At 35.6% G+C, this 25,493-nt stretch overlaps 2 protein-coding genes across 3 annotated transcripts; both read right to left on the reverse strand.

Moving 5' to 3' along the window:
• Positions 1-7,680: 7,680 nt before the first annotated feature.
• On the reverse strand, positions 7,681-10,495 carry mgst1.1 (microsomal glutathione S-transferase 1.1). The gene is made up of 4 exons (NM_001005957.1): positions 10,440-10,495; positions 9,601-9,737; positions 8,499-8,590; positions 7,681-8,426 (listed from the first exon to the last, which is right to left on the reverse strand). Exons 2-4 carry the CDS (start codon positions 9,724-9,726, stop codon positions 8,180-8,182), a joined length of 465 nt encoding a protein of 154 aa, NP_001005957.1. The 5' UTR covers positions 9,727-9,737; positions 10,440-10,495; the 3' UTR covers positions 7,681-8,179.
• A 642-nt stretch (positions 10,496-11,137) lies between these two features.
• Positions 11,138-17,503, reverse strand: mgst1.2 (microsomal glutathione S-transferase 1.2). 2 transcript variants are annotated; one of them, NM_001002215.2, is given in 4 exon segments: positions 11,138-12,802; positions 12,881-12,975; positions 15,480-15,609; positions 17,255-17,503. In NM_001002215.2, coding segments are annotated over 3 exon segments (459 nt in total). In that variant the 5' UTR covers positions 15,597-15,609; positions 17,255-17,503; the 3' UTR covers positions 11,138-12,555.
• Between the last annotated feature and the right edge of the window lie 7,990 nt (positions 17,504-25,493).

A 25,493-nucleotide genomic window follows, 5' to 3' on the forward strand; every position in this document is an offset into this window, starting at 1 on the left:
CAAGGTTATTACACTAGGGGGGTTATCTGGCAGGAAGCGCTGAGGAAACAACATTTTCTTCTATTATTCTTGTCCAGATGAGAAACATGGAGGACTTTTGCATCCAAATTGGAGCAAGTCCCACTGCTACCTCCCCATTCCCTGTGTATAACGTGAGGGAGGGGGGCTGGGATGCTAAGCAGCTAAATTAACAGGAGATAGGATATTAATTGAACAATTCCTTTGTTGGCGTGGCAAACTGCCAATTGATTGGCCCTTCAAGGCCTGATCTGTGCTTTTTTTTATGGGTGCTCCTCGGGCCCGGAGAATGCTTTTTCGTTAATGCGAGAGTGAAAAGAGGGAAGGAGAGAGGGAAAAGGGTGCAGGGGCTTGGTCGCGGTGTTCAATTACAGCAGGCGAGAGGATAAATCAATATCATTTAAATTGCTTATGGTAATCACCTGCAGTCCAATCACTAAGATCAGCATAGGATATCTGCTGACCCCAGCCAAGTCTAACAGTCCCCGAGCACCAACGCTCAAAATCTCAGCCTGAAACATGTGTGTAAAGGTCACTAAGAGTAGATTGGGTCAGGGCGCTACCTTAGCGATTGTTATTATAGCATTCAGGGGGCGAGTTTCAATTGTTTGCTTATGTAACACGCAACAGCAGAATAGGGGTGTGCTTTTAAAACCAAAAGCAGGAAGTCTAGTTAACCAGACTGAGCATTTGATCAACTTTTAAATTCATTGTTTGTACATTTATAAAATATTCACCAGGATAAGATATTGAGCAGGGTTTAGAGAAGTTCTGAATCAAAATAAGCTATTAACTCATGCCTAAGCCAAAAAACAGGAAACTTTTGATATGTTTTGCCTGTCCATTTGGGGAGTGAAGATACGTTTGAAAATGAGTGTCAGATGTTTTTCAAAACACTGCCATTGTTGCGTCGTATTTAACACCTGAAAACGAAAGTCTTTGAAGAGAGTAATGTCTTACAGGTGTATATAGGTGTTTAGAGGACTGTATATTAATGGCAAGGGCAAACAATCATACACCACAACGGTTCACAACAATATTGTTGCTCAAGGGTTTCCAAAATCTTCATCAACAAAGTGTGGATTTGATGTATAATGTAATGCATTTATTGCAATTATTGTGTATGGCCGTACACCCAAAGCGTTTCACAATCATGAAGGGGTCTCTCCACACCACCACCAGTGTGCAGCATCCACTTGGATGATGTGATGGCAGCCAGAGGATCAAGGTGCCAGTTCGCTCACCCCAAACCAGCTATAGGTGGAGTGGAGAGAAAGTGATAGAGCCAATTCAATTCATTGGGAATTTAAGGGGTACACACCTACTTTTTACAAGGAGTGCCATGGGATTTTTAACAACCATAGAGAGTCAGGACCTCGGTTTAGCTTCTCATCCGAAAGACACTAAGACTGATTTACTTCAAATGGAAATGCACCTTAAACACACACACACACTGCAAATTATACATCGACATGAGCACTGAGCTGCAAACAGCACATCGTTTGTTACTATTTAGTACCTAAAGGTACTGTTTGTCTAAGGTCACAGTGCCAAATACTGGCCTGGCAAGTCAAGTAAGCTTTTATTGTCATTTCAACAGTATATAGTGCAGTACACAGTTAACAAAACAATGTTTCTCCAGGACCAACGTGCTACTTCAAACAACATAAATTGACAACATAACAATGGACTACACACTACTATAAAAAATTAACTAAAATAACTAAAATAAAAATAAATAAGAATAAGTGTGGTTTGTGCAACATTTAGTGCAAATAAAACAGGACAGGACAAAAAACGGTAACAGTAACACCAAACAGTACACTATGGATGATGTGCAAGTGCTGGACAAGATATTGGCATACATAAAATCTAGAGTTTTGGGCTGTTTTCGTGGATATGTGCAAATGTGGATCATTTTGAAAACGTTGACATGTAGATGTGAAACGTTTTCATTACGCAAGGGAAAAACTTTCATTTTTAGGTGCATTGTTGTATTATAAATGCATCCTTAATTCATAAGTTGACTTGAAATTAAAATCGGAACGATAGAAAGAGGAATTCGCAAATCCCTGTGAAAGGGGATCTTTTTGGCAACACTTTAAAAACGCAGAGAGAAAAAAAAATCAGTTTTAAGAGCATCATGCTAATGTACACTGTTTTGCAAAAGGCTGTACTGAGGATAAAAGGCTTCCGAGTGCATTTTTAATGTTTTTGTGATTATTCTGTGTCTAAAGTGCAGCAAAAACGCATCTGAATTCAACTTCCATCTACGCTTCTGCTGTTAGCGCAAACACCAAAATGATGCTTACGCTTTAATGTTAGATGAAGCACCGCTTCCTCGTGGCTTCTGGCCTACAGGCCATCTATTAGGCGTTCCGCTGAGATAAATACGCTGAAATCATCGAGTCAACACAGGGCATTTGCTCCACCGAGCATTTTAGGTAGATTTATTTGCCCCTGCGAGTGGGCATTTCACCGTGAGTTTTACCCCACATGAGCTAATCTGACTTCCTGTGTATAAATGGCACTGACAAGTGTGAAAAAATGGCAAGCTAGCTGCAATTCTCTGAGCTCAGTAATGGGCTTTGCTGGAGATGAAGGGCAGAGAAGAGAGCAGCAATGCGAAAGGCATTAGTTAGTCCTTATTATGTTCGCATTCCACTGAAGTCTGTTCTTGCGCTGAGAAAGGAGTCAAACATATGGTCCTGACCCGCGCTCGCTACTGTCTCAATGTGATTATAGCTGATCTCTGCACCCGTAATTACTTCACATAAACTCACAAGCCGTTGGCTGCCTGCGTGTTTGAGAAGGAAAGCATGCCGTCATTGAAGAAAGGTCACGAGACCGTGCATTCGCATCTCGGCCCTGACCCATTTGGTCCGTATTACCTCGGAAAATGCTCTAAAAACGTCTAGTCCAGCAGATACAGCCGCTTCCGGATTGCAAGCCTCAAACTCAAATTGATTTATATTGCGCCATGTCGCCTATAAGTCGGATCCCAGCTAAGCGTTCATTAATTTTTCAGGACCCGTGGAGCCATTGTGTGATATAAATCTCTGCTAAACCTTGATACTGGCCCACGCCATGACTTTGAAGTGCTGCCTAATTAAGCGGCCGTGCAGTTAACGAGGCCTACAATAAGGCAGTGGGAAGATCTGAGAAATATATGATGTCTGTCGTAATATAGAAAACAGCGTGGGAGGAATACACCATTACGGCATCTGTCTATCAATATATACAGACCCCTAGCATGCATTCGAACACATGTCAGTCTCGACTTGTTTACAGAACGTCCAGTTTCAAGGTTGCAACTCCAAGAGCCTTGAGTTTCCACCTAAAAAAAAAACTTCTCGGATAGGCCGGACCCCAGTGTTTTCCCAGTGGGGAGAAAGAGAGAGAGAGACCCTTGTGGGCGGATCAGTCATTATTGATCACAGAGCAAGGTTTAGCTGTTCTTCATCTGCCCGGCCTGTAAAATGCTTGGCTTGACTGAAATATTGCACACCCTGAAGCTGGGCACGCACCCAAAACAAATGAGAAAAAGCCTTTACGGGGCATATGCATGGCCAGCCGTGGCGACCTTGGGGGTAAGTAGTAGTATTTACTGTGTCACCGGCTGGTTAAGAAGGACAGTGCAGTGGATGGATCCTCATACAGGAAACAAACATGCATGTTTGACCAGTTTTGGGGTTCTTAGTACAAAAGACTGTCCACTTGAAATGTGTGCCAGTTTATAACTGCACTTTGTATGGTTTTAACCTTTTAAAGAGCATGCCAATTTTTTTTTTTACCATTTTCTGACAACACTCCAAGCACATTTTGAGTTATTTTGTTTTAGATAACCTATGCACAAAATGTCAACTAGTGTGCTATGATGTTGTTAAAGAGATAATCCCCTTAACAATACGCTTAGTTTTTATGTACTCGCCTGGTTCCATTGCCATTTGCACCTTTTTCTCTTTGATGCCATAGTTTTAAACGCTTTAAAAAATGTCCTGCTCACTATTTTCCATATTTTAGTAAGTAACTCCAGACCAATTTTATAAAATTTAAAAATGGCAATACCACAAATGCCGTTCTGTACATTGCAAACTTAAAAGAAATAGTTCACATATTTAAATGAAAATCCTGTCATTGTTTACTCGCCCTTTACACCTTCCAAACCTCGGGCCTGTTCCATAAACCAAGCTTAAAGAAAAAGCCAGGTTTATTAATGGCGTATTCTGTTTCAGAATTGGTGTGGACTACTTCTAAATTGAACGACTTGCTAAAACACTGATCTTGATTTTTGGTCAATGCCACTGAAAAGACTGCATTTCTTCTAGTGTATCAATTGACACCAGTTTGCTTATAAAAAAACACCCATGCAGATCATTTTAAGAAATTTTGATTGATAAACATGAGACAAATAGTCTAGAAGCCCCCTAAAATGTATTCTTGTGTGCTTTTATTCACTCTTTTTGTCAGATATTAACATCCGATAGAAGTTGGTTCCAGTAAAGACAAAAAAATGAACAATTTCTTTAATTCTGTCTTCACCTCAATGTCTCACATCTTTTGTGCTCTTTCTAAGTAAACCAGAGGAAACTGCTGTGCTAATAGACTCTCATTAATTTGCCAACTAACAGTCAAGGTCAGAATTTTTGTTAAAAAGTACATTAAAATCATATATTATCCAACAAAAAAAAAACATGGAATTTATGGTGTAGATTGCAAGATTTTCACTATAGTCGCCATTTAGTGCCATTATATTGATGACCATGAGAGGATTTTTCTTAAGTTTCTCCTTTTGTGATAAAAAAAAGAAGCACATACGGCAATAAAACAACACCAGGGTGAGTAAACGATGACTCAGTTGTCATTTGTGTTTGATTTCTCCTTTTAATGTGGATGAATTCTTGCATTCATGCTTTAGACAAGGTTATATTATAACATAACAACATAATACATCAAACACTTCATGTCATATGACTTATCTCATTCTTACTTTTTATAAAGTCCACCCTAATGTAATTCCCCTGTTCAATAATACACTACTTCTGAACTGAAATCCTACAATGACAAACAAAACACAGATTCCAAGGGGCAGTTCATATCCAAAATGAAACTTCCTCAACATTTACTCTCACACTCATGTTGTTCTAAACATTTATGTATGTCTTTTGAACATAAATGAAGATGTTCGGTAGAATCTTTTGGGGGGGGGGGGGGGGGGGGGGGTTTGGGGAGCAACCATTGGCATCCATAGTAGGAGCAAAATATTGAAGTCAATGACTTGTGTTCAGCAGACAAAGAAACTAGTGGGGGATGAGTAAATGATAACAAAATTAAGCTTTTTAGGTGAACTATCCCTTTAACTTCTCGGCCACGTTCCTGGAGGTCCACCAACACTGCATGTTTTGTCTGTCCCACCAATTACAGATCTTTCAACCTCTTCTAATGAGCTGATGAGGGGTGTTTGGAGACATGGAAAATGTCTAGAGCTTGTTGTCCTCCAGAAACATTGTTGAGAAACACTGCTTTAACTCATACTACATTCTTCCCCACTTAACTACAACTCGTTACTTCAAAATGAATGGATAGTTTTCTTCAGATGTGATTGTTTGCAGATGAGACCTAGAGTTTTTCCCCAAATGATCACTATCACAAAGCAAACCGTCTTCAAGATAACTTTTCATATATCTAATTAAGACTTTCAAAGATGCATTAGGCTAATTACGTGCCATTGATTAGACTGTTCATAGCTGCATGGAATGTGTTTACAGGCTATTCATAACATATTAAAGGTAATGAGTGAAGCATGAATGGCCTAAGAAGATTTTCCTCATTCTGTTAAGCAGGGCTATTTTTACCAAACGTCTGCTATCATCGCTCACCATCTACGTGTGGCTATATAAAACAGTTCACTTCATCTTTTGAAGCAGAACACAATCACGCAGATAAATGAGTGTTTGTGCATACATGCCAAGGGTGGATAAGAAAACACACAAAGACGTGTGCATTAAACAAACGACGTAACATCGGTTAGTGTACTTGGGCTTTCAAATAGCTCCCTCTAGTGGACAAAATATGAATTTGTTTCTTGCACACTGCAAACAATTGTAGATCGAGTCTATTTTTTCCATGATTTATTTACTGCATTAATGTATTTTGTAAAACATGCTTACAAGGAGTACAGAAATGCTAAGGTAAAGTCTTTGCAACTGGTGTAAATGGTCAAATCTATAAACTTCAAAATCCCAGATTAAAGCACACACTCTGAAAATGAAGCTCAGAGTCTGATTAATAAGTAACAAAAAAAACAAATGCCTGTTCAATGTACAATGTATAGTGCAGTTCAAACTTCAGACTCTTCTTCAAATGTGCGCCAGATGTTAAAGATCACATTAATTATTACAATCAATGATAGTAGTAGACTTTATTTAAACTACAACTTTCCAAGAGCGTCTTGCAATGATGTCATAGAAGAACCATTTTGATTCCCTAAAGAACCTTTTAGTGAACAATTCTGATAAGAACCATTATTTTTAGTAAATTAATGATCTGAAGATCCACTTTAAAGAATATTTTGTGTATGGAAAACGTTTCAAGGATATTAACGGTTCTGTAAAGGAATAGTTCACCCTTCATTTACTCACTCTTGACTTGTTTCAAACCATGGAATGGAATCAAAAGAAGATATTTCAAGAACGCTGGAAAGCTTCTTTTCATAGCATTTGTTTTTCCTAGTATGGAAGTTAAAGGTTACAGGTTTACAACATTCTTCAAAATATCTTCTTTAGTGTTCAACAGAATAAAGAAACTCTTGAACCACTTGAAAGAGAGTAAATGAGAACGTTTTCATTTGTCATCTCCGTAGACTACAGCGAATAGTCCTGACTGCTGAACGAATCACTGGCACTGCCCTTCATACACTTCAAGAACTGTACTCTTCCAGAGTGAAGGGCTCGCAAAATCACTCTGGACGAATCGCACCCAGCACACTACCCTGTTCAAACTGTTATCGTCTGGTCGGCGCTTCAGAGCATCAAGCACAAAAACAGCCAGACACAGGAAAAGTTTCTTTCCTCAGGCCATCTACCTTATGAACAGTTAAATATCCCCCAACTGTGCAATAAATATGTGCAATACTTTCTCATACGCACTTGTACACAGCACTTTTCATCAATATACAATGCAATACTTTCTCCATTCACATTTGTACACAGCACCTTATAACCTGTATATTTATAACAATTTGCACATACAATTGAACATCCAGATTTCTGGACTAACTGCATCTCTGTTTAATGTTTATCGTCTTTTTTCATATTTATTTTGTGTTGTCACTTATCACTTTATGTGCACTGGAAGCTTCTGTAGCCAAAACAATTCCTTGTGGGTGTGAAGCACACTTGGCAATAAAACTGATTCTGAGAGAGTAAATGAGAACATTTTCATTTGTGGGAGAACTATTCCTTTAAGAAACCATCAATGCCTATATAAAAAAACTAATTTATAGTGTTTATGAAGTGCAAACATGGGAATAAGGCACTAAAAGCCAGTAGAAAACACACACAAAAATGATCTTCATTCATGCAAGACTGCTAAAAGCAGGTAAAATAACACAAAATCTACTGTACAGTTGAAGCCAAAATTATTAGCCCCCCTTTAGTTTTTTTTTTTTTTTTTTTTTTTTTTTTTTTTTGCCAAATGGTGTTTAACAGAGAAAGGAAATTTTCAGATAATATTTTTTCTTCTGGAGAAAGTCTTATTGGTTTCATTCCAGCTAGAATAGAAGCAGATTTAAATTTTTAAAAACCATTTTAAGGTCAAAATTGTTAAGCCCCTTTAAGCTACTTTATTGCCTAAACAAACTATCGTTATACAATAACTTGCCTAATTACTCTAACCTGCCTAGTTGACCCAATTAACCTGGTTAAACCTTTAAACGTCACTTTAAGCTGTATGGAAGAGTCTTTATCTAGTAAAATATTATTTACTGTCATCATGGCACAGATAAAATAAATCAGTTATTAGAGATGAGTTATTAAAACTATTATGTTTAGAAATGTGCTGAAAAAAAGTCTTCTCTCTGTTAAACAGAAATTGGGGGGGAAAATAAACAGGGGGGGGCGAATAATTCTGACTTGAGCTGTATATGAACGAGTGTTATTCATTAAAGAAAAAGAGCAGTAGTGAGCACCCTGTAGGCCATAGATAAAGTTGTAAGCAGCCCTACGCCAAAGGCTACACCTCTGGTAGGTTGCGGAAGAGCCATTATGTACGCGACTGTATGGATGAATCGGGACACTACAAACACCCGGAAGTGCAAAAGAGCAGTGGAGAGAACCGGCCCCGTCAGTGCATACAGAAGACCGATCACCACGAAAGGAACGATGCTTTCCAGGTCATTCAGATGGCATCTGGGATTCAAGAACAAAAACATGAGGAGGAGATCACCCAGTGATTGTGCAGTTTAACAAACAGAAGTTTACCGTCGCACTCTTTCCACATCTGGATCAGTCCTAACCAGTTTTTTCTTGTCTTCTGCTATTGCCATGGCGGTGTCCTCCAAGTTGGAGAAGACCTGAACAAATGGCATCATTAAAGGGATAGTTCACACAAAAATGTTAATACTGCCAACATTTACACATCCACCACTTGTTTAGAATTTGAGTTTCTAAACAATGAACATTGAATACTGAAAAATGTTGAAGAGAGAAACAACTATTGACTTTAATAGTATTTCTTGTTCCTATAGTGGACGTCGATTACTTTTTTTTTTACAACATTCTTCAAAATATCTTCTTTTGTGATCAATAGTACAAAGAAAATCCTAAAAGATGTGGAAATTTTCCTTTCAAGGTGTTGTTTACACCTGGTATTAAGGTGTTTTAGTAGGTCAAATCACAAATAGTTTACATCTGTTTTAGTCTATCTTGGTTTTGTCCACTTTTCTGGAGTATTTATGGGCTTTATCTGAACATTTGATCTAATATTTCTACTTTGTGCCTCAATATCAGGTTTCAGAGTAAATACAGGAATTAGAGAGTGAAGTTCAATACCTTTTAAGACCTTTTTAAATACTTTTTCCATACATTTTAAGACCTTATAACCACTTTTCAACTGGAAACACTGACAAGATTTTAACATACTGTATATATACTAAATAAGTATTAATGTAAGAAATTAATTCAAAACTAAAACATTATTCATATACCGAATAAAAATTGATTAAATCAAGCTAATTCAGCAGGTTGGCACATAAAGAACTGCCAAAATAATGTTGTTGTCTTGGTAAACAAAGCAGCATGATGTCAAATCTACCAGGATTTCATTGATTTCATAAACTACAGAGGATCCTGATATTCGCAGATTTAATTCAGGCAAACTTTAGCATACATTGCATCATCTAAAATTTTATAAAATGTAATATCTTATTAAATAGCATTTAAGACTTTTTAATGGCCTTAAATTTCTCTATAATGATTCATCAACTTTTAATACATTTTACAACCCCGCGGACATTTGTAATGTAATTTAGTTCAACAATTCACAAAGTCGTGTCAATAAATTGAGGACAAAAATAAAGTGTACCTGTTTTGTCAATCGCAGGTAAGAGGTCATGAGGCTCATGAGCATCATTTTGAGGATGACTATGGTTGCGTATGTGGAGAAGGCCAGAAAGACCTCACTGTCGATCATGTGCACAACTTCTGCCATCTTAGTTTAAACTGCAGATAAACACCAAACAAATAAATTACACAAACATTATTCATTTGCATTGCTTTTAATGCAGAAAATCGCATGCAACAGTCTCACAGATGCATCCTTTCATACCTGATACTGACTACTACAGATCTTGCATAACTTCTATACTGCACACAGCCAGTTTTACCAGTTTAGAAAAAACACACTTGGCAGCTATAGGTTACAAAGTTTCAGAAAAGCAGCCAGTTTAAACAGGATTTTTCTGCATCATTTCAATCACAAAGCTCAAGCTCTAAAATAAAACTAGAGTTATAGCCTATTTACTTTACGTTACCAGAATTGGACTAACTGCTATAGAAATCATTCCGTTGTACTTTATTAACAGCTTACAGCTCAGTTTCTGTCCTAAAGTCCTGTAACAGAGCAAATTCGCTTGTTTTCTGATTTTTCACGTCGCACAATTGAAAGCATCTAACTTTGCTGGTGTTTAATATTGTCACTTCACTAGTTTTCGCACTCATTCGTCGATTTGTTTGTTTATGCAACTTTAATGGAAACAATAGCGTAACGCTAGGACGCCAGAGGCGGTCTCTCCGGAACTTCAAAAATGTGTAGATGCCTGTTTAAAAACGTGAATATTGAAAAAAAGGATAACAAAAAGTGCACAAGCAAGACGACTGAGAGAATTATAAGCTGAAATATAAGCGTTTTGATGCATTTCTCACCCTTTTGTCGCCTCTCTGCTTTGCTTTCACAGCTTTTCACTCCTGAACTAACGCGTGAAGGTGGGCGTGTCAAGTAACCTATATAACTATAGCTAATAATAATAATAATGACACTCTGGCGAACTGTTATTGCTAATGTTTGTTTTGCACAATACATGCATAGCACGGAGCCCCTGAAGAGCTTTACTGTACTGTCTAAAAATAAACAAATAACTATATAAAACACAAAATGCCACTTATTGCGTGTTATTAATTAAGTGTAATTATTTACTAAAATATTTCAACATATATAAAAAAAAAAATGAATGAACATTTTAATGTGAAATACAACACAAAATAGATTTAGATAGTTATAAAAAAATTATGAAATAAATTAAATATGAAACAAGATTAAAATAAATACGATTTTTAATTATATAAAAAATAATATATAATTATATTATAATATATAATTATCTAATATTAAAACAATTTGATTAAGTAAATAACTGTATAGATAGATAGATAGATAGATAGATAGATAGATAGATAGATAGATAGATAGATAGATAGATAGATAGATAGATAGATAGATAGATAGATAGATAGATAGATAGATAGATAGTATCTATACTTTGGATATAATATAAGAAAGTACATACACTACCTGACAAAAGTCTTGTCGTCAAAACCCAGTTATAAGAGGAACAAACAATAACTTCACTTTAAGCTGTTTATTATTATTATTTTATTATTTATTATTCATTATTTTTCAGATGAATCATCTGTTAAACTGCATCTCAGTCGTCACAAATAGTGCAGAAGACCTACTGGAACCAGCATGGACCCAAGACTCTCACAGAAATCAGTCAAGTTTGGTGAAGGAAAAATCATGGTTTGGGGTTACATTCAGTATGGGGGCGTGTGAGAGATCTGCAGAGAGGATGGCAACATCAACAGCCTGCGGTATCAAGACGTTTGTGTTGCCCATTACATTACAAACCACAGGAGAGGGCAAATTCTGCAGGATAGCGCTCCTTCTCATACTTAAGCCTCCACATCAAAGTTCCTAAAAGCAAAGAAGGTCTGGTGCTCCAGGATCGGCCAGGCCAGTCACCTAACATGAACAATATTAAGCATGTCTGGAGTTAAAAGAAGAAGGCTGTGAAAATTAATCCAAAGAATCTTGATGAACTCTGGGAGTCCTGCAAGAACGCTTTCTTTTCCATTCCACATGACGTTATTATTGTTATGAGTCGTTGCAGAGATGTATGGATGCAGTCGTCCAAGCTCATGGGATTCATACAAGATATATATAAAAAAAATTTCCACTGCACCATGACTTTATATCCTATACTGTACATTATTTCTGTTCTGGACATTACTTTTGTCTAAGCAAAGTCAGACCTTACTGTCCTAATTTAATCATTAAAAATCGAGACTCGATCATATTTTATTTTGGTAAAATAAGCATAATCTAGAGGCCTTTGCCTTTCATATGAGCCACTTCTGATACCAAATGATCAACAAGAGGTTAAGTTATTATTGGTTGTTCCTAAGACACACACAGTGTTCTTTTGGGCATGATGAGTAATGGCATTGTGCCATATTCCAGTCTAATTAACAGAATGCAACTTCATTGAAGATATGAAACAGCTTACGAAACAGCGCGGAATGTGCTGCATTTTCATGAATAAACTTTGACTTGATTTAGAAATCAGTGACCCAATCTGTTCTGCGCACCCTTAGGAAAAGCCAACAAGACTATGATAGATGTTGCTAAAAATTCTGTAAAGTACTAAATTATGCAACGAAATGATCCCGTTCAAATTTTACAGAAAGGCAGGTCTGAGCACTTGGAATGCCTCCTAAAAAAACACAGATAGCAACGTCAGTTTAACGCCGAGTCATGGTGACAATGACCTGTTGACTGATAACAAACATTTGATAGAAAACTAGAAACTGGGGGCTTCTTTCCAAATACCTGTATATTAATTGAAAATGCAGTTGAATGTTCACAGATTTTATTATCAATTGCATACACTAGAGTGAAATAAGAAAGTATAAAGCCAATAAAATCCAAAAATACAAAACTGGCCTCTACCATTCTGCGGCATACTGCAATGCAATGGCATCTTTACAGATAGAGAGCTGTGGTGAGCACTCTGTAGGCCATGGAGAAGGTTGTGATCATTCCCACCACCCAGGACAGACCCCTGCTGGGCTGAGGAAGAGCCAGCACGTATGATACAGTGTGGATGAAACGAGAGCCTACAAACACCCGGAAGTGCAGCAGAGCTGTGGAGAGATCTGGACCGGTCAGTGCATACAGAAGACCGATCACCACAAAGGGAATGATGTTCTCCAGATCATTCAGATGGCACCTGTGGATCAATAGTGAACGTCACTTTAAAGTGGTTTCCAACAGGTTGAAAGAGGATACATTGGTGATTTGGCGTTACCTTCGGACACGCTCTACGTCGGGATTGGTCTGAAGCATCTTCTTTCGCGCCTCTGGATTTTTGCTCATTGCAGTGTCCTCCCAGTTTGAAAAGGCCTGAATTATGAACAGAAATAAAGCTGAAGTCAATACTATTAGCACTGAGGTGATTTATTTATTATTATTTTTTTCAAATATTTCCCAAATGATGTTTAACAGAGCAAGTGGTTTTTCACAGTATTTCCTATAATATTTTTTTTCTTCAGGGGAAAGTCTTTTGCTTTATTTCGACTTGAATAAAAAGCAGTTTTTAATTTTTTCTAAAACATTTTAAGGTCAAAATTATTAGCCCCTTTAAGCTAAGGTATTTTTTAAATTGTCTACAGAACAAACCACTGTTTTACAATGATTTGCCTAATTACCCTAACATGCCTAATTAACCTAGTTAAGCCTTTAAATTGCACTTTAAGCTGAATACTAGAGTCTTGAAAAATATTATTTACTGTCACCATGGCAAAGACAAAATAAATCAGTTATTAGAAATGAGTTATTAAAACTATTATGTTTAGAAATGGTTGAAAACAATCTTCTCTCTGTTAAACAGAAATTAGGGGAAAAAATAAACAAGGGGGGGCGAATAATTCAGGAGGGCTAATAATTCTGACTTCAATTGTGTATAACTATGCGTCAAACTGAAATGACCAAAGGATGACTGCAATTCCAAAGCAGAAGCAAATGCTTCGATTTTGATTAAAGGACAGCAAAACCTTTTATTTTTTTTATTATTCCGACTAACTTTGTTATATTTTCACTTTAAGACTAACAATGTGTGTTAGTAAAATAAACAATGTAAATTCTGATTTTATGCGGACTTTAAAGTCGCATTGCATTGATTTAAGTTGAGTCAACTCATAAAAGCTGCAGCAAGTCTTACAATTTTAAGTTTTTGTTGTTGTTGTTTTTAATTTGCAGTGCAAGTCAGAATGAACATACAAAATTACAAAGTACATGGTGGTGTTGTTGCTGTTCAGTTTGCCAACCCTTCTTCAAAAAAGTTTACATTTACTTTACCAATTTTACATACTTTACACACACTTCCCTACAGGTACTACACTGAAAAAAATTATTAAAGAAGATTCCTTGAATTAACTTTTTTTTTAAGTTAAAGGGTTGTAAACAATTTGTTAATGTTGAATTCAAACAAATAAATTAAGTTGAACATTACTAAATTTAATTTGTTTGTTTAAATTCAACACAAATAAATTGTTTGTAACAATTTTGCAGACAGCATTTTTTTCAGTGTACTTAGTAAAAGTTGACAGTGCCAAAGACTGGCCTGGCATATGTAAAACAGCATTTTTTTCTACCACGGGCTGAATAGACGAAGCAAAGTAGGCATTTCATTTGGAAAGATCGGGAAATGGGGTTTAGAAGAGCTAATACAACCTAACAGACTCCTCCTGCTCACCAGTTATGACTGTTGTCGAAACTGACAGTTGAAGCAGCATTAGCATTACCTCAGAATCACGTAATCTGGTAAAATAACTGAAAACAAACAGGAAGTGCATTTTCAGATTTCAATTAAAGATTAGAGGGGCAACTTTTTTTTCTTAATGACATGCACAGATTAAATATTCACCACAAAACTAGCAGTGTGAGCTAACAAAATCATAAGGTTAGTTTTGATATCTTGGGGACATTAAGTTAACCTAATCGATTTGTGTTGGGACAACGTAAAGGCATTGTTTGGAACCCAATATTTTTACAGTGTAAATGTCAGGGGTTTTTTTAATGTTGTGTATGCATAAAATATTTGAAAAATGCGAGGGGAAAATATGCAGTTTTTGAAAAATGCAGTTTTTGACTACATCTCTGACATCTCCTAAAACTTTGCTATCTTAAATTGTAGGCTTGGTTTAGAAGCAAAAATTAAAAAGTTTACAGTGTTAGCTTTGTGGCTGAACTGATAGCTTCTGCTCTATGTTTATGGCATGTTATAGTCTCTTGTTGTTTTCTATGTAAATTGCATGAGCTTATTTTGTAAAAAGATTGCAGTTACACACAGTACATACACCACCTCCTTCAAATTAAATGGACAAAAGAGATTAGATTAGAAACCATGTGTAAACAGGAATGCGTCTCCGTTTACTAGTGGTCTGATTGACCGAAATAAATCTAACTGTAAATGGTTACAAGTGTAAACAGCTGCCGAAGAGCAACATTATAAAGCATTGGTCTTGATGACCACAATCATTATGCATCAACAGCACTTACTTTAGTCTTAACATTTGTAAACAGCATCATAAAGTATTAGCTTTGTTACTGAAAATGCAACATATTTTATCGACAGGCCAGAATGGATGTTTACTATTATTATCATACAGGCCAAAAAGGCAAATCTGGCTTTTTTACAGTATTGCAGTAAATTGCACCAGATGCTCCTAATGTGACTGGAGGAGCGCCATTTCCAAAATGGGAGCGCTGGAAATAATGACCGGTTATAAAAGATGAGCTCTACATCATGCACTTAGAGTCTTGCGTTGGTTTTTATGGTCAAGTTAATTTCAACATCATGTGGAACTAATCTTATTTAGTCACTGAATTGTATAAACCAACTGCACCTTTCTGGTAAACCTGAAGTATCCGGTCAGAGGAGCCATGAACATCATTTTGAGGACGACGATAGTGGCATACGTGCAGAAGGCCAGGAACACGTCGCTGTTCATCAGATCGGCCATTTTGACAAATTTCCTGCAAAGGATGAAGTAAAAAAGAACAAAGGCAAAATTGAGCAATGGAATAAATGTTACTGAAGTCAGTGGTTACAGGTTTCCAACATTCTTCAAAACATCTTCTTTTATGCTTAACAGGAAAATCTGGTATGGAGCAATTATTCATTCATTCATTTTCCTTCGGCTTAGTCCCTTTTTTATTAGGGGTCACCACAGCGGAATGAACTACCAACTATTTCGGCATGTGTTTTACACAGTGAATTTCAGTCACAACCAAGCACTGGGAAACATGAAATAATTAAATTTGTAAACATTTTTGGGTGAAACATCCATTCAATACTGTATGTATATAAAAAAAAATTCCAAGCTGCATAAAAAACATTAGGACAAGGCACTATGCTAAAATTTGTGATTTTTAGTTTTATAAAGAGTTTTTTTTTTCAGTATAGAAAGAAATAAAAACATAAAAAATACACTTCTAACTGTTTGTAGTGCACATTATTAAATTGTGTCTGTATATTTCCATAACAATACATATTTTAAAGGCTGTTTTCTCAAAATGAGTTTTTTTTTTCTTCTGCAATGAACCATAAAGAAGTCATAAATAAGAAATACATTCGTTAACTGTGGCTATTTAATGATAGCAAATCAATTCAACAAAATACATGTTTATTTTTACAATAATAAAACCATGGTGGTTCATTCCACAGTGTTGACCGCTGGTAAATAAGGGACTAGCTGAAGGAAAATGAATAAAGTGTATTTTTTGTATGGAGATATGTTGCATTTAAATCTTTAATTTTAAGCTACATAAAACTACAAGACCATATTTTTCTCATTATATTCAAACCTTGCAAACAATAACATATATTAAAATGAAAAAAAAAAACATAAAATTTGCTAAAATAAGTAAATAAAGGGGGTGACAACCCCTGGAATGACACACAGTGTTGTTTGGGAGGGGGGTTGAGGAGGACACTTGTTTGCTTAAGATATGAAACAGCTTACCAAACAGTAAAGAATGTGCTGCAATATCATAAATAAACTTTGACTTAATTTTGTAATCTCAATCTGTTCTGAGCATCCTCAGAAAAGCCAATAAGACTATGATAGATGTTGCTAAATGTTCAGTACTAACTCATAAAACAAAAACGATCCAGTCAAGTTTTACAGAAAGTCAGGTTTAAGCACTTGGAATGCTTCCTAAAAAAAAAAACAGATAACAACTTCCGTTTAACGCCAAGTCATGGTGACAATGACCAATTTCAAAATTGCCTGGTTCCATTTTTTACAATAATAATAATAAAAACCAATGTTTTAATGGGGATATATGTTGCAAATTTTAACGCACATAAAACTACTACGTCGTCTTTTATATATTTATTTATTTTTTGCTTGTTATATTCAAACCAGTCCACCATTTTGTACATATCACTCGCATGACCCTTATTACTAACCTATCTACGCTGCAAGTAAGCCTAATATTACACAACGCATCGGTTCGTTAATTACTAATCAGGTGTAAATTCGGTCGCGTCGCTTGCGTGTAGTTTTGAACCAATGTTTACAGATTCTTTATTATCACCTCCCCATATCTTTATAATGCAATATTAAACTAAACAAAAAGTAAACGAAACTAAAGTGAATAGTTAAACAATGCTTACCTGGCTGACGATTCTAGTGAATGACAAGTGCTTGTCAGAAGTGTGTGAACTCTCTCAGTTGTGGCGCAAGTTTGTCTAAAGGACAGCCTACTTGGAGCAGAGCCAACACGTTGCTCTTTTCTGCTGCAGATAATGCTTTATTGTTTTACAGTTAACAGTTTAATACTTTCGGATCAGCGAGCAATCCTAGATTATTTTGATCTGCATATATCAGCCAAGATAAACACAACTGCCAAATCTTTCTACAATGCACACTGTAAGTGTAGGTTTAAGCACATATTGTACTTGCATTTTTTGACTTCCTAAACCGGTATGTCATGTTATGTAACAGTGGAGGAGGGAGGGGAAGGAAAATGTGCAAAAAAGGTTTTGAGTTCAACCATCTGTTTTTTCTGGAATACAAGTTTCATGTGCTTTTTGTTCAAAATTATCTTCGCTGTAACACATTAAGTATGCTTAAAACCAGCTTAAAATTCAATCAAAATAAACCTTCCTGTATGGTAAAAACTATGAAAAATTTTCTCAGATTGTTTTCCAAAAATAGCTGGTAGATTTATAGAACAATAAACAAAGTAAAACCAAGACATATTTTAAGCAGAGAGACAGAAATAGTCTTTTCTTGTAAAACAAACTCAAATAATTCTTCTTTATTTACAGCATCTAACTTATTCTTTCAGTGTATAGTGTGAAGTTAGCAATGATAAGTTTAAGGTTCCAATATGATCTTATAAAAAAAAACTATTACATAAAATAGTATTTTGCTGTAAAACATATACTCTATCATTTTATTGATCATTTTGAGTAATTAATAATAATGCTACCAGAACAAAATATTGAGCTAAGCGATGACAAGTTCATGGGTTCCAGAAGAATTTTATGAGAACATTAAATTATGAAGAAGAAAAACAGATACAATTTTTTAAAAATATACATACAATGAAAATGTAGTATAAATAAAGTTCAAAACAGACATATCACACAAACAATGAGAAGGTTATGGGTTCCAATATCCAGAGAAGTTGTGTGAATTTGTATGAGATGATAATTTTACAAACAATTATAAAAGACTTGATGAAAAGAAATGACAAAATAACAAGTAAAGCACTGACTTTAAAAGTGATCATTTAAATAGATGTTTTTTTTTACTTCTATTTTTTATTTTGACACTGGCAACAAGGTTATATGTTTTAATGCAATTTATTAAAAGTTAAAATTTGAAGCAGATTCCTTTTTATAAAACTTTACATTTTAGAACATACAAGTCTTTTTTTTTATTTACAACTTTGAAAACATATAATTTTTTACAGTGTATAGTATGATGCCAGCAAAAAGGACACATATTCCAACCCAATTTCAATATAAGCTGAAAATTTTAATAGAAAAACTTAGTTGAAACATACTCCAAAAACTAAGATAGTCTGTAATTTTTCTTTTTCTAAGTTGGCGGTTCATTCCGCTGTGGCGACCCCAGATTAATAAAGGGACTAAGCCGAAAAGAAAATGAATGAATAAATAAAAATTGTTGATTTTTACCATTAGAGGCTAAATACATTCACACACTGTTGCCACAAAACTGTGTTTAAACCCTTAAAAACTGTTTTTTTTTTTCCATAAAAGGACCCACCATTAAATCCCAAAGACTATAGAATTCACAAGACGTTTCACTTGTGTAGTTTTGAATGGGGAAAAGTGTAACGGTCAATATGGCAAATGAAGCTCAGCCTACAAGTAAAATCATTCACCACTATAGGCTGATATTTCTCCGGAGGAGGTGCTCAGACCAGATGTGTGCCTTTACGACAGTTTGGTGGTCAACAAACAAACTGGAATCTCAACGAATACTTCCAAGACATAAGAAATGTATCCAAATAAAGCTCAAAATCTCTTTTAAATGAACCAAGTGCACTTGAAAACAAAAGTTATCTGGTTTCGTAACTCGTATGAAACAAACCCAAGGCACCGTCAAACGCACATGACAGCAACTACTCAAACGTCAACAAAATTGTAAACAGAGTCACTTACATTTCTGGAGGAGATTCACCATCAAGACCAAGTTATGGATTACTTCAGAAGACCAGCGCAATCTAACGAAGCATTATTCAGAGGATGATATTATTACGGCCATAAATGAGGTTGGTGTCGTGATCTGGTTTCTTTCGAGTGCACATTCGCATTAGCTTGGGCAACCTGAACAATATTGCCAGTCTTGTTTGATTCAGATATTTAGAAACAAAACTTATGAGACAGTTGTTGTATAAGTTAATTGGTGATTCCAAATATGTAATGTAATCGTAAGCTTGGAAAACTGTTTCGAAGAATTTGATATTTCCCCATTCAGACGGAATGCCCAAGAGGCGTTTGAAAAATGGCTAATAAAGTAAAATGTCTTGCTTTAAAGTGACTTTGTAAAACACTAACCCAACTTCTAAATCAAACACACATGACTGAATATGAACTACTGTTTCGAGTTTGTTAAATTGCATAGAACAAAAACCATCACCTGAACAAACATAATGCTATTTTTTTTGTTTTGTTTTCCCTCAGATGTTTACCCTACATGGTGCACTGCCACATAACTATTGGCATCTCTAAGCTATGTGTTTAAGTTATCCGCTTCGTTAGGCCTCATTCTGTTGACTGCACACATAAGGCATCATGCCATGTAATTGTAGGCACTAAAGAGATCCTGTCATCTTCCTCCGCAGCGCGAAGTTAGACACGTCTCAAGCTGAGTGAAGAGCAAGACGTCTCCTTCCCTCTTTACAATTACACCACTGTCACGCTAAACAGCTGCGCGTCATGTCGCCATTGTGCTGGTGGTTTTTTTCGTAAGGCATTGCAGGTGCGAGCAACATCCTTATCGCTGCTGGAACATATTCGGCTCTTTACATATGCATGAGGGGAGAAAAAAAAAAGTGCGGCGCCGAGAACTAGTTGATAAAGAATGTGGACTGATGAGATATTCTCCCGACTGACACGTTCAACGTTCACTTTTTTTTCTCCCTAGTAATGCGTTTCACCCCATGTTTACCAAATGTGAGGCTGTGCTACTTTTGCCAGAGGAGCACATATGAGAGATGTCAATCAGGGATTTAAAGATGTCACCGATTTAACAGTGTGGTCTGTGTCAGGTGTCAACAAGCTCACCATCGGAATAGTAATGCTGCGAGACACAGATCATTAGTGTTTGATTCCGCAGCTCACACCAAGCACGCTAACTGCTTCTCCTTCAGACTTGGAAGCAGTTTCGTGCTTAATAAATAGTAGACTTTGAGGATCGCGAGATGCGCAGATGACTAAGTGCATGCAAAGCTGTGCAGAAGAGTTATGAATTTTAAGTGCATGGCGTATTTATGCTGTTGAACTGGGTGATCTGTAGGTGGTGTGTGTGTGTGTGTGTGTTTTGAGTTTTAAAAGTATTTAAATTAAAACAATTAGAAAGTTTTACAATAGAGTTTGGCAAACAGTGAAGCATCTTTATTTTTTGATTTGGCATGATTTGAAGAATGTTCTTGGCAAAAATGATGCATAAATATACTATACACTTCAAAAGTGTTTAAAAAACTACATTTAAAAAAGGTAATTCTTGAAAATAGCAATATTATTACTATTAATATTATTGTTATAATAATATTTATATATTATTATAAATTTTAATAATAATAAATTATTTAAAAAACATTATTACAACTACAACACTGTAAAAAAAATATGTAAATTAGCTGTTTTCTGTATTTTGTGATTTATGTTTTTGTTTTTCCCCATTTATTTATGCATTTGAAATGCATTATGTGACCTTGATCTTTCTTTCATCAAGTTTTAACCTTGAAAAGTTTGAAAAAGTGACTTTTATTAACATTTTTAATAGTTTAAACTCATTTATTGTCTAGGTTGGTGTCTAGGTTGTCAGACTGGGGCGACGGTTCATCTACCAGCAGGACAATGACCCAAAGCACACCGCCAAAATATCAATGGAGTGGCTTCACAACAACTCGGTGAATGTAATTGAGTGGCCCAACCAGAGCCCAGAGCTAAACCCTATTGAACATCTCGGGACACCTATGATGAAAATCTTCTATTGTAAGCTGTTTGTACCTATTTGTGTGTAGTTATAGTGTGTCCACAATGTTAGAGTAATAGAAACAAAATAAGTCTCTTTTTAAAATCCCTGATGTTAAAATAGGATCCAAATCCCTTCCATTTTGAGGCCCACCTTAATGTGACATAGGAGTACGGTTTCCCCGCTTACCGAATTGATTGACAGCTGCGTATTAACATGTCTCTAGCAACGCGTATAATCCTATCAACAAGGCAGGACTTGCACAAAACAACTGTGCAAGTTTTCAGTAAAGAAAACTTGCACAAAACTGTGATCACCTGCACCTCAAGAATGACTTTTACATGTTTAAACTGTTTTTAAAGTGTAATAAATACAGAAAAATATCTACATAATTCGTAAATGACTTTGTGTGTGACTCATTGTTGCAGAAAGGCTTGAATTAACTCCAAAACAAATATATTAAATAACATCTGCTTTATTCTTGTCTGTCACTGTGCTGTTTATCTACGTGAAAGCTACACGCACCAGAGCAATACAAACAGATCTCTGACAAGCACATGGGAACAGTGGGTGAGGAGAACTAGCTCATTTGCATTAAAGCCACAGGCAACAAAAACAGCTACAATGTCATAGCAGCTCAAATTTCCCAGATTTAAAAAGTTAGAATAAATAATCAGTTGGGTGTTTTGAGCTGAAATTTTATGGACACATTCTGGAGACACAAAATATTTATATTAAATCTTACAAAAGGGTTAAAACAGGTGCTCTTTAAGTAACATTTTTCATCATATCGGACTGGTAGGCTTGAGCACACAAAACTAGCAACAACCTAATAATAACACACTGCAAGATCATTGTAGGCAGAGTCACGTATGGCAAAGCTAAACAAGGTAACCAGGCTGTACGATCTCTTGTTGATTTGTATAATTCACTGTTTTAGAGCGAGACGGGGAAGGAGAGCAGAGAGAAGGCAACCCAAATAATGCAGTATGATTTCCCAAAAGGACCTGTTAATGGCCAACACATGAATTGATCTCTCACCAGTCTCACCAGTAATTGGGATGCCGACTGTGGTGTCACTATATTGATTTTTTTCACTGGTAGCCAACTTGCGCCTGGGTTGTAGGACAACGATGACTAAATAACAGCCAGACCAATGATCTTAATGCCAGGAGCCAAGCACAGCTATTGATTTCATTACTGAATGCCTCCTAGGCTCCAAGCACATACATTTTTGTATCGACCCAAGGCGGCGTCTACATTTCTTCCTGCGCTGTCACACGCACTGAGGCTGGCCGTTCAAAAGCAGATAGCTGAGTTGGTACAAACATCTGTATGCTGTAAATCTCACATCATGCAATCAGTGTATTTAGACTGTTTGACATATCTGACCGTTTTATGTCGACAAAAACACATCTGAGGTAGTTTACATGTCCCAAAAAAAAATGGATGACGACATTGTCAAAGAGAAGTTAGTTTACAAACATCCATGCAAACCGTTCAAAGTGAAGTACTATGCATGCCAGGCCAGAAGGTGGCGACATGTGACCCTGTAGTCCAGTTGTTCCCAAAAGTGGGTGTCCCACAACAATGTGGAGGGGTCTCTTAACTGGTGATTTAAAAAAATACTTTTTATGTAAAACTTTACTTGAAGAGATGTTCTTAAGTCTGTCATTAAACATTTATAATCATGACATGTAATTGAGATTTTATGCATGCATATGCTTGGAACAACTAAGTGTCATTCACTCAGTTATGACATTTCAAATGCAAAGATGACATTGTTTGTTATGACAACTTGACAAACAAATACATCACAACCTGTCTTTGTCTTAGTCATGACAACTTAACATTACCAAGACAACAAAATTGTCATAAATCTGTCACAAACATGATTGTCATGAAGCTATTTGAAATATTCCATGCATTTTATAACAGTGTCATTAACATCTTTTGGACATATTTGTGATTATCAAGTCATTAAATATGAATGACGCTTTTAAAACTAAATAGACAGTGTGATGACACTTTTAATAAGACGTTTTTCTGAAAAACACAGTTTGTTCCACTAAAAACATGATCAGAAAAATATTCCTGCCAATTATAAAGCCTACTGACAATCATGTTTATGACAGATTTATGACAAGTTATGTGGTCTTGGTAATTTCTTTCTAGTCCAAAGTAGTCTGCGTTATGTAAACATACCATACACTACCTGACAAAAGTCCTGTTGCCTATCCAAGTTTAAGAAACAAAAAAAATAAATAAATTGACATTTAGTTGATCATTTGGTTTTAAAGTGGCTTATATGAACGTCAAAGGTCACTAGATTACTAGCAAAATAAAATATGATTGTGCCTTGATTTTTAATGATTTAATTAGGGCAGTAATGTCTGACTTTGCTTAGACAAAAGTCCTGTCACTTAACAGAAATAATGTACAGTATTGAATGTATATAATCTCTCACACGCCCCCATACTGAATGTAACCCCAAACCATGATTTTTCCTTCACCAAATTTGACTGATTTCTATGAGAATCTTGGGTCCATGCTGGTTCTAATAGGTCTTCTGCAGTATTTGTGATGATTGGGATGCAGTTCAACAGATGATTCCAAATGATCAACTAGAAGTCGATCGACGGCAAGACTTGTCAGGTAGTGTAAATACTGTAGCTTGCCTGGCAATCTAGAATGCATGATTCTCATTGACTTATTGTGGCATTTGATTTATTATATATATATATATATATATATATATATATATATATATATATATATATATATATATATATATATATATATATATATATATATATATATATATATATATATATATATATATATATATATATATATATATATATATATATATATATATATATATATATATATATATATATATATATATATATATATATATATATATATATATATATATATATATATATATATATATATATATATATATATATATATATGTTTTTTTTTTTTTTCCTGCATAATGGAAATTAAATAGTATATTTGACATTGTCCACTGCAATCCCTTTAAAAGGAATGTAAGTTTATTCAGCAGCCATATTTGGTGGAGAGATATTTCAGGCATTTACTTGAATACTGCAATCTAAAAAACAGCTTTCAAAAGTCACATTTCAGTCCTTTTAGACTTTAATAACCTATTAATCTACAACATCCCTTAACAATCAGAAGCATTAGGAAAAGAGGCCACTTGTTTTGCACTTAATTACAGCAAACACTAGTGCTCATTATCGTAAAGAGCTTCCCTCATCAGCTTCACCTAAACTCGGAGTTTAATGACAAAATTAGTCAACCTGTACAACTGCTAATGATCTATTATGAAAATCAAGCGCACAAACCGTCAAGACTCACAAGCCAGGAAATATTCCCACCAGGAACCTGTGCATTTAAAAAAAGAATATGAAAATATATCCGATGAACTTATAAAAGCAAGGCACTTAAGATTTTGAATAACACACACACACACACACATACATACATACATACATAATTCTACTGATCAATTAAACACTAAAATTAATTATGCGGAGATAATATTCTGACCACAAATGGGCAAATTATAAAAGATGGTATATTGAAATATGTCTGATTCATTTGCAAGAACACAGCAATAGCAACAGGTTGTCATACATTAAAGTTTATGCACCATACATGCTATATTTATAAATATACATAATATATTTTCAGTGACTAGTTATGCACAACGCTGTCTTAAACCAATCCTGAAAATACACAAACTTAAACATAAACAACTGCTAATCCGCTACGTAAAACATATTCTGGATAAGTTGGCAGTTCATTCCGCTGTGGCAACCCCTGATTAATAAAGAGACTAAGGTATCTCTTAACATTACTTGAAATAAAGGCTTTATCCAATTGCTTATTACAACGATTCGATATTCAGCTCACAAAGTCTACAAAGTCCTTTCGAGCGAGTTAACATTCAAATTTGCAAAAGTGCAACCACAGGCAAAGTTTTGCAAACTAAATATCTCCAAGTGAGTATTTCAGTCAATGAACTCTGCTAATCATCTCGCAATCCAGCCAGTAGCTTGGCACCTTTTGGTGGCCCGGGCCTACGAGTGAGTTACGTCAGAGTAGTCACGGGCGGAAGGTCTCATGTCGGATATGGCTCCGGGGTGC

The sequence above is a fragment of the Danio rerio genome, chromosome 4, assembly GCF_052040795.2.
Source record: "Danio rerio strain M-AB ecotype USA chromosome 4, GRCz13ab, whole genome shotgun sequence".
NCBI classification, from domain to species: domain Eukaryota; kingdom Metazoa; phylum Chordata; class Actinopteri; order Cypriniformes; family Danionidae; genus Danio; species Danio rerio.

Coding starts and splice junctions, on each gene's coding strand:
- mgst1.2 (XM_088649766.1), bottom strand. CDS start 12,948: ATGAGCAAAAATCCAGAGGCGCGAAAGAAGATGCTTCAGACCAATCCC. Junction 12,803..12,880: donor GACGTAGAGCGTGTCCGAAG/GTAACGCCAAAT, acceptor ATTGATCCACAG/GTGCCATCTGAATGATCTGG.
- mgst1.1 (NM_001005957.1), bottom strand. CDS start 9,726: ATGGCAGAAGTTGTGCACATGATCGACAGTGAGGTCTTTCTGGCCTTC. Junction 8,591..9,600: donor ACCTGCGATTGACAAAACAG/GTACACTTTATT, acceptor CCATTTGTTCAG/GTCTTCTCCAACTTGGAGGA. Junction 8,427..8,498: donor GATGTGGAAAGAGTGCGACG/GTAAACTTCTGT, acceptor CTTGAATCCCAG/ATGCCATCTGAATGACCTGG.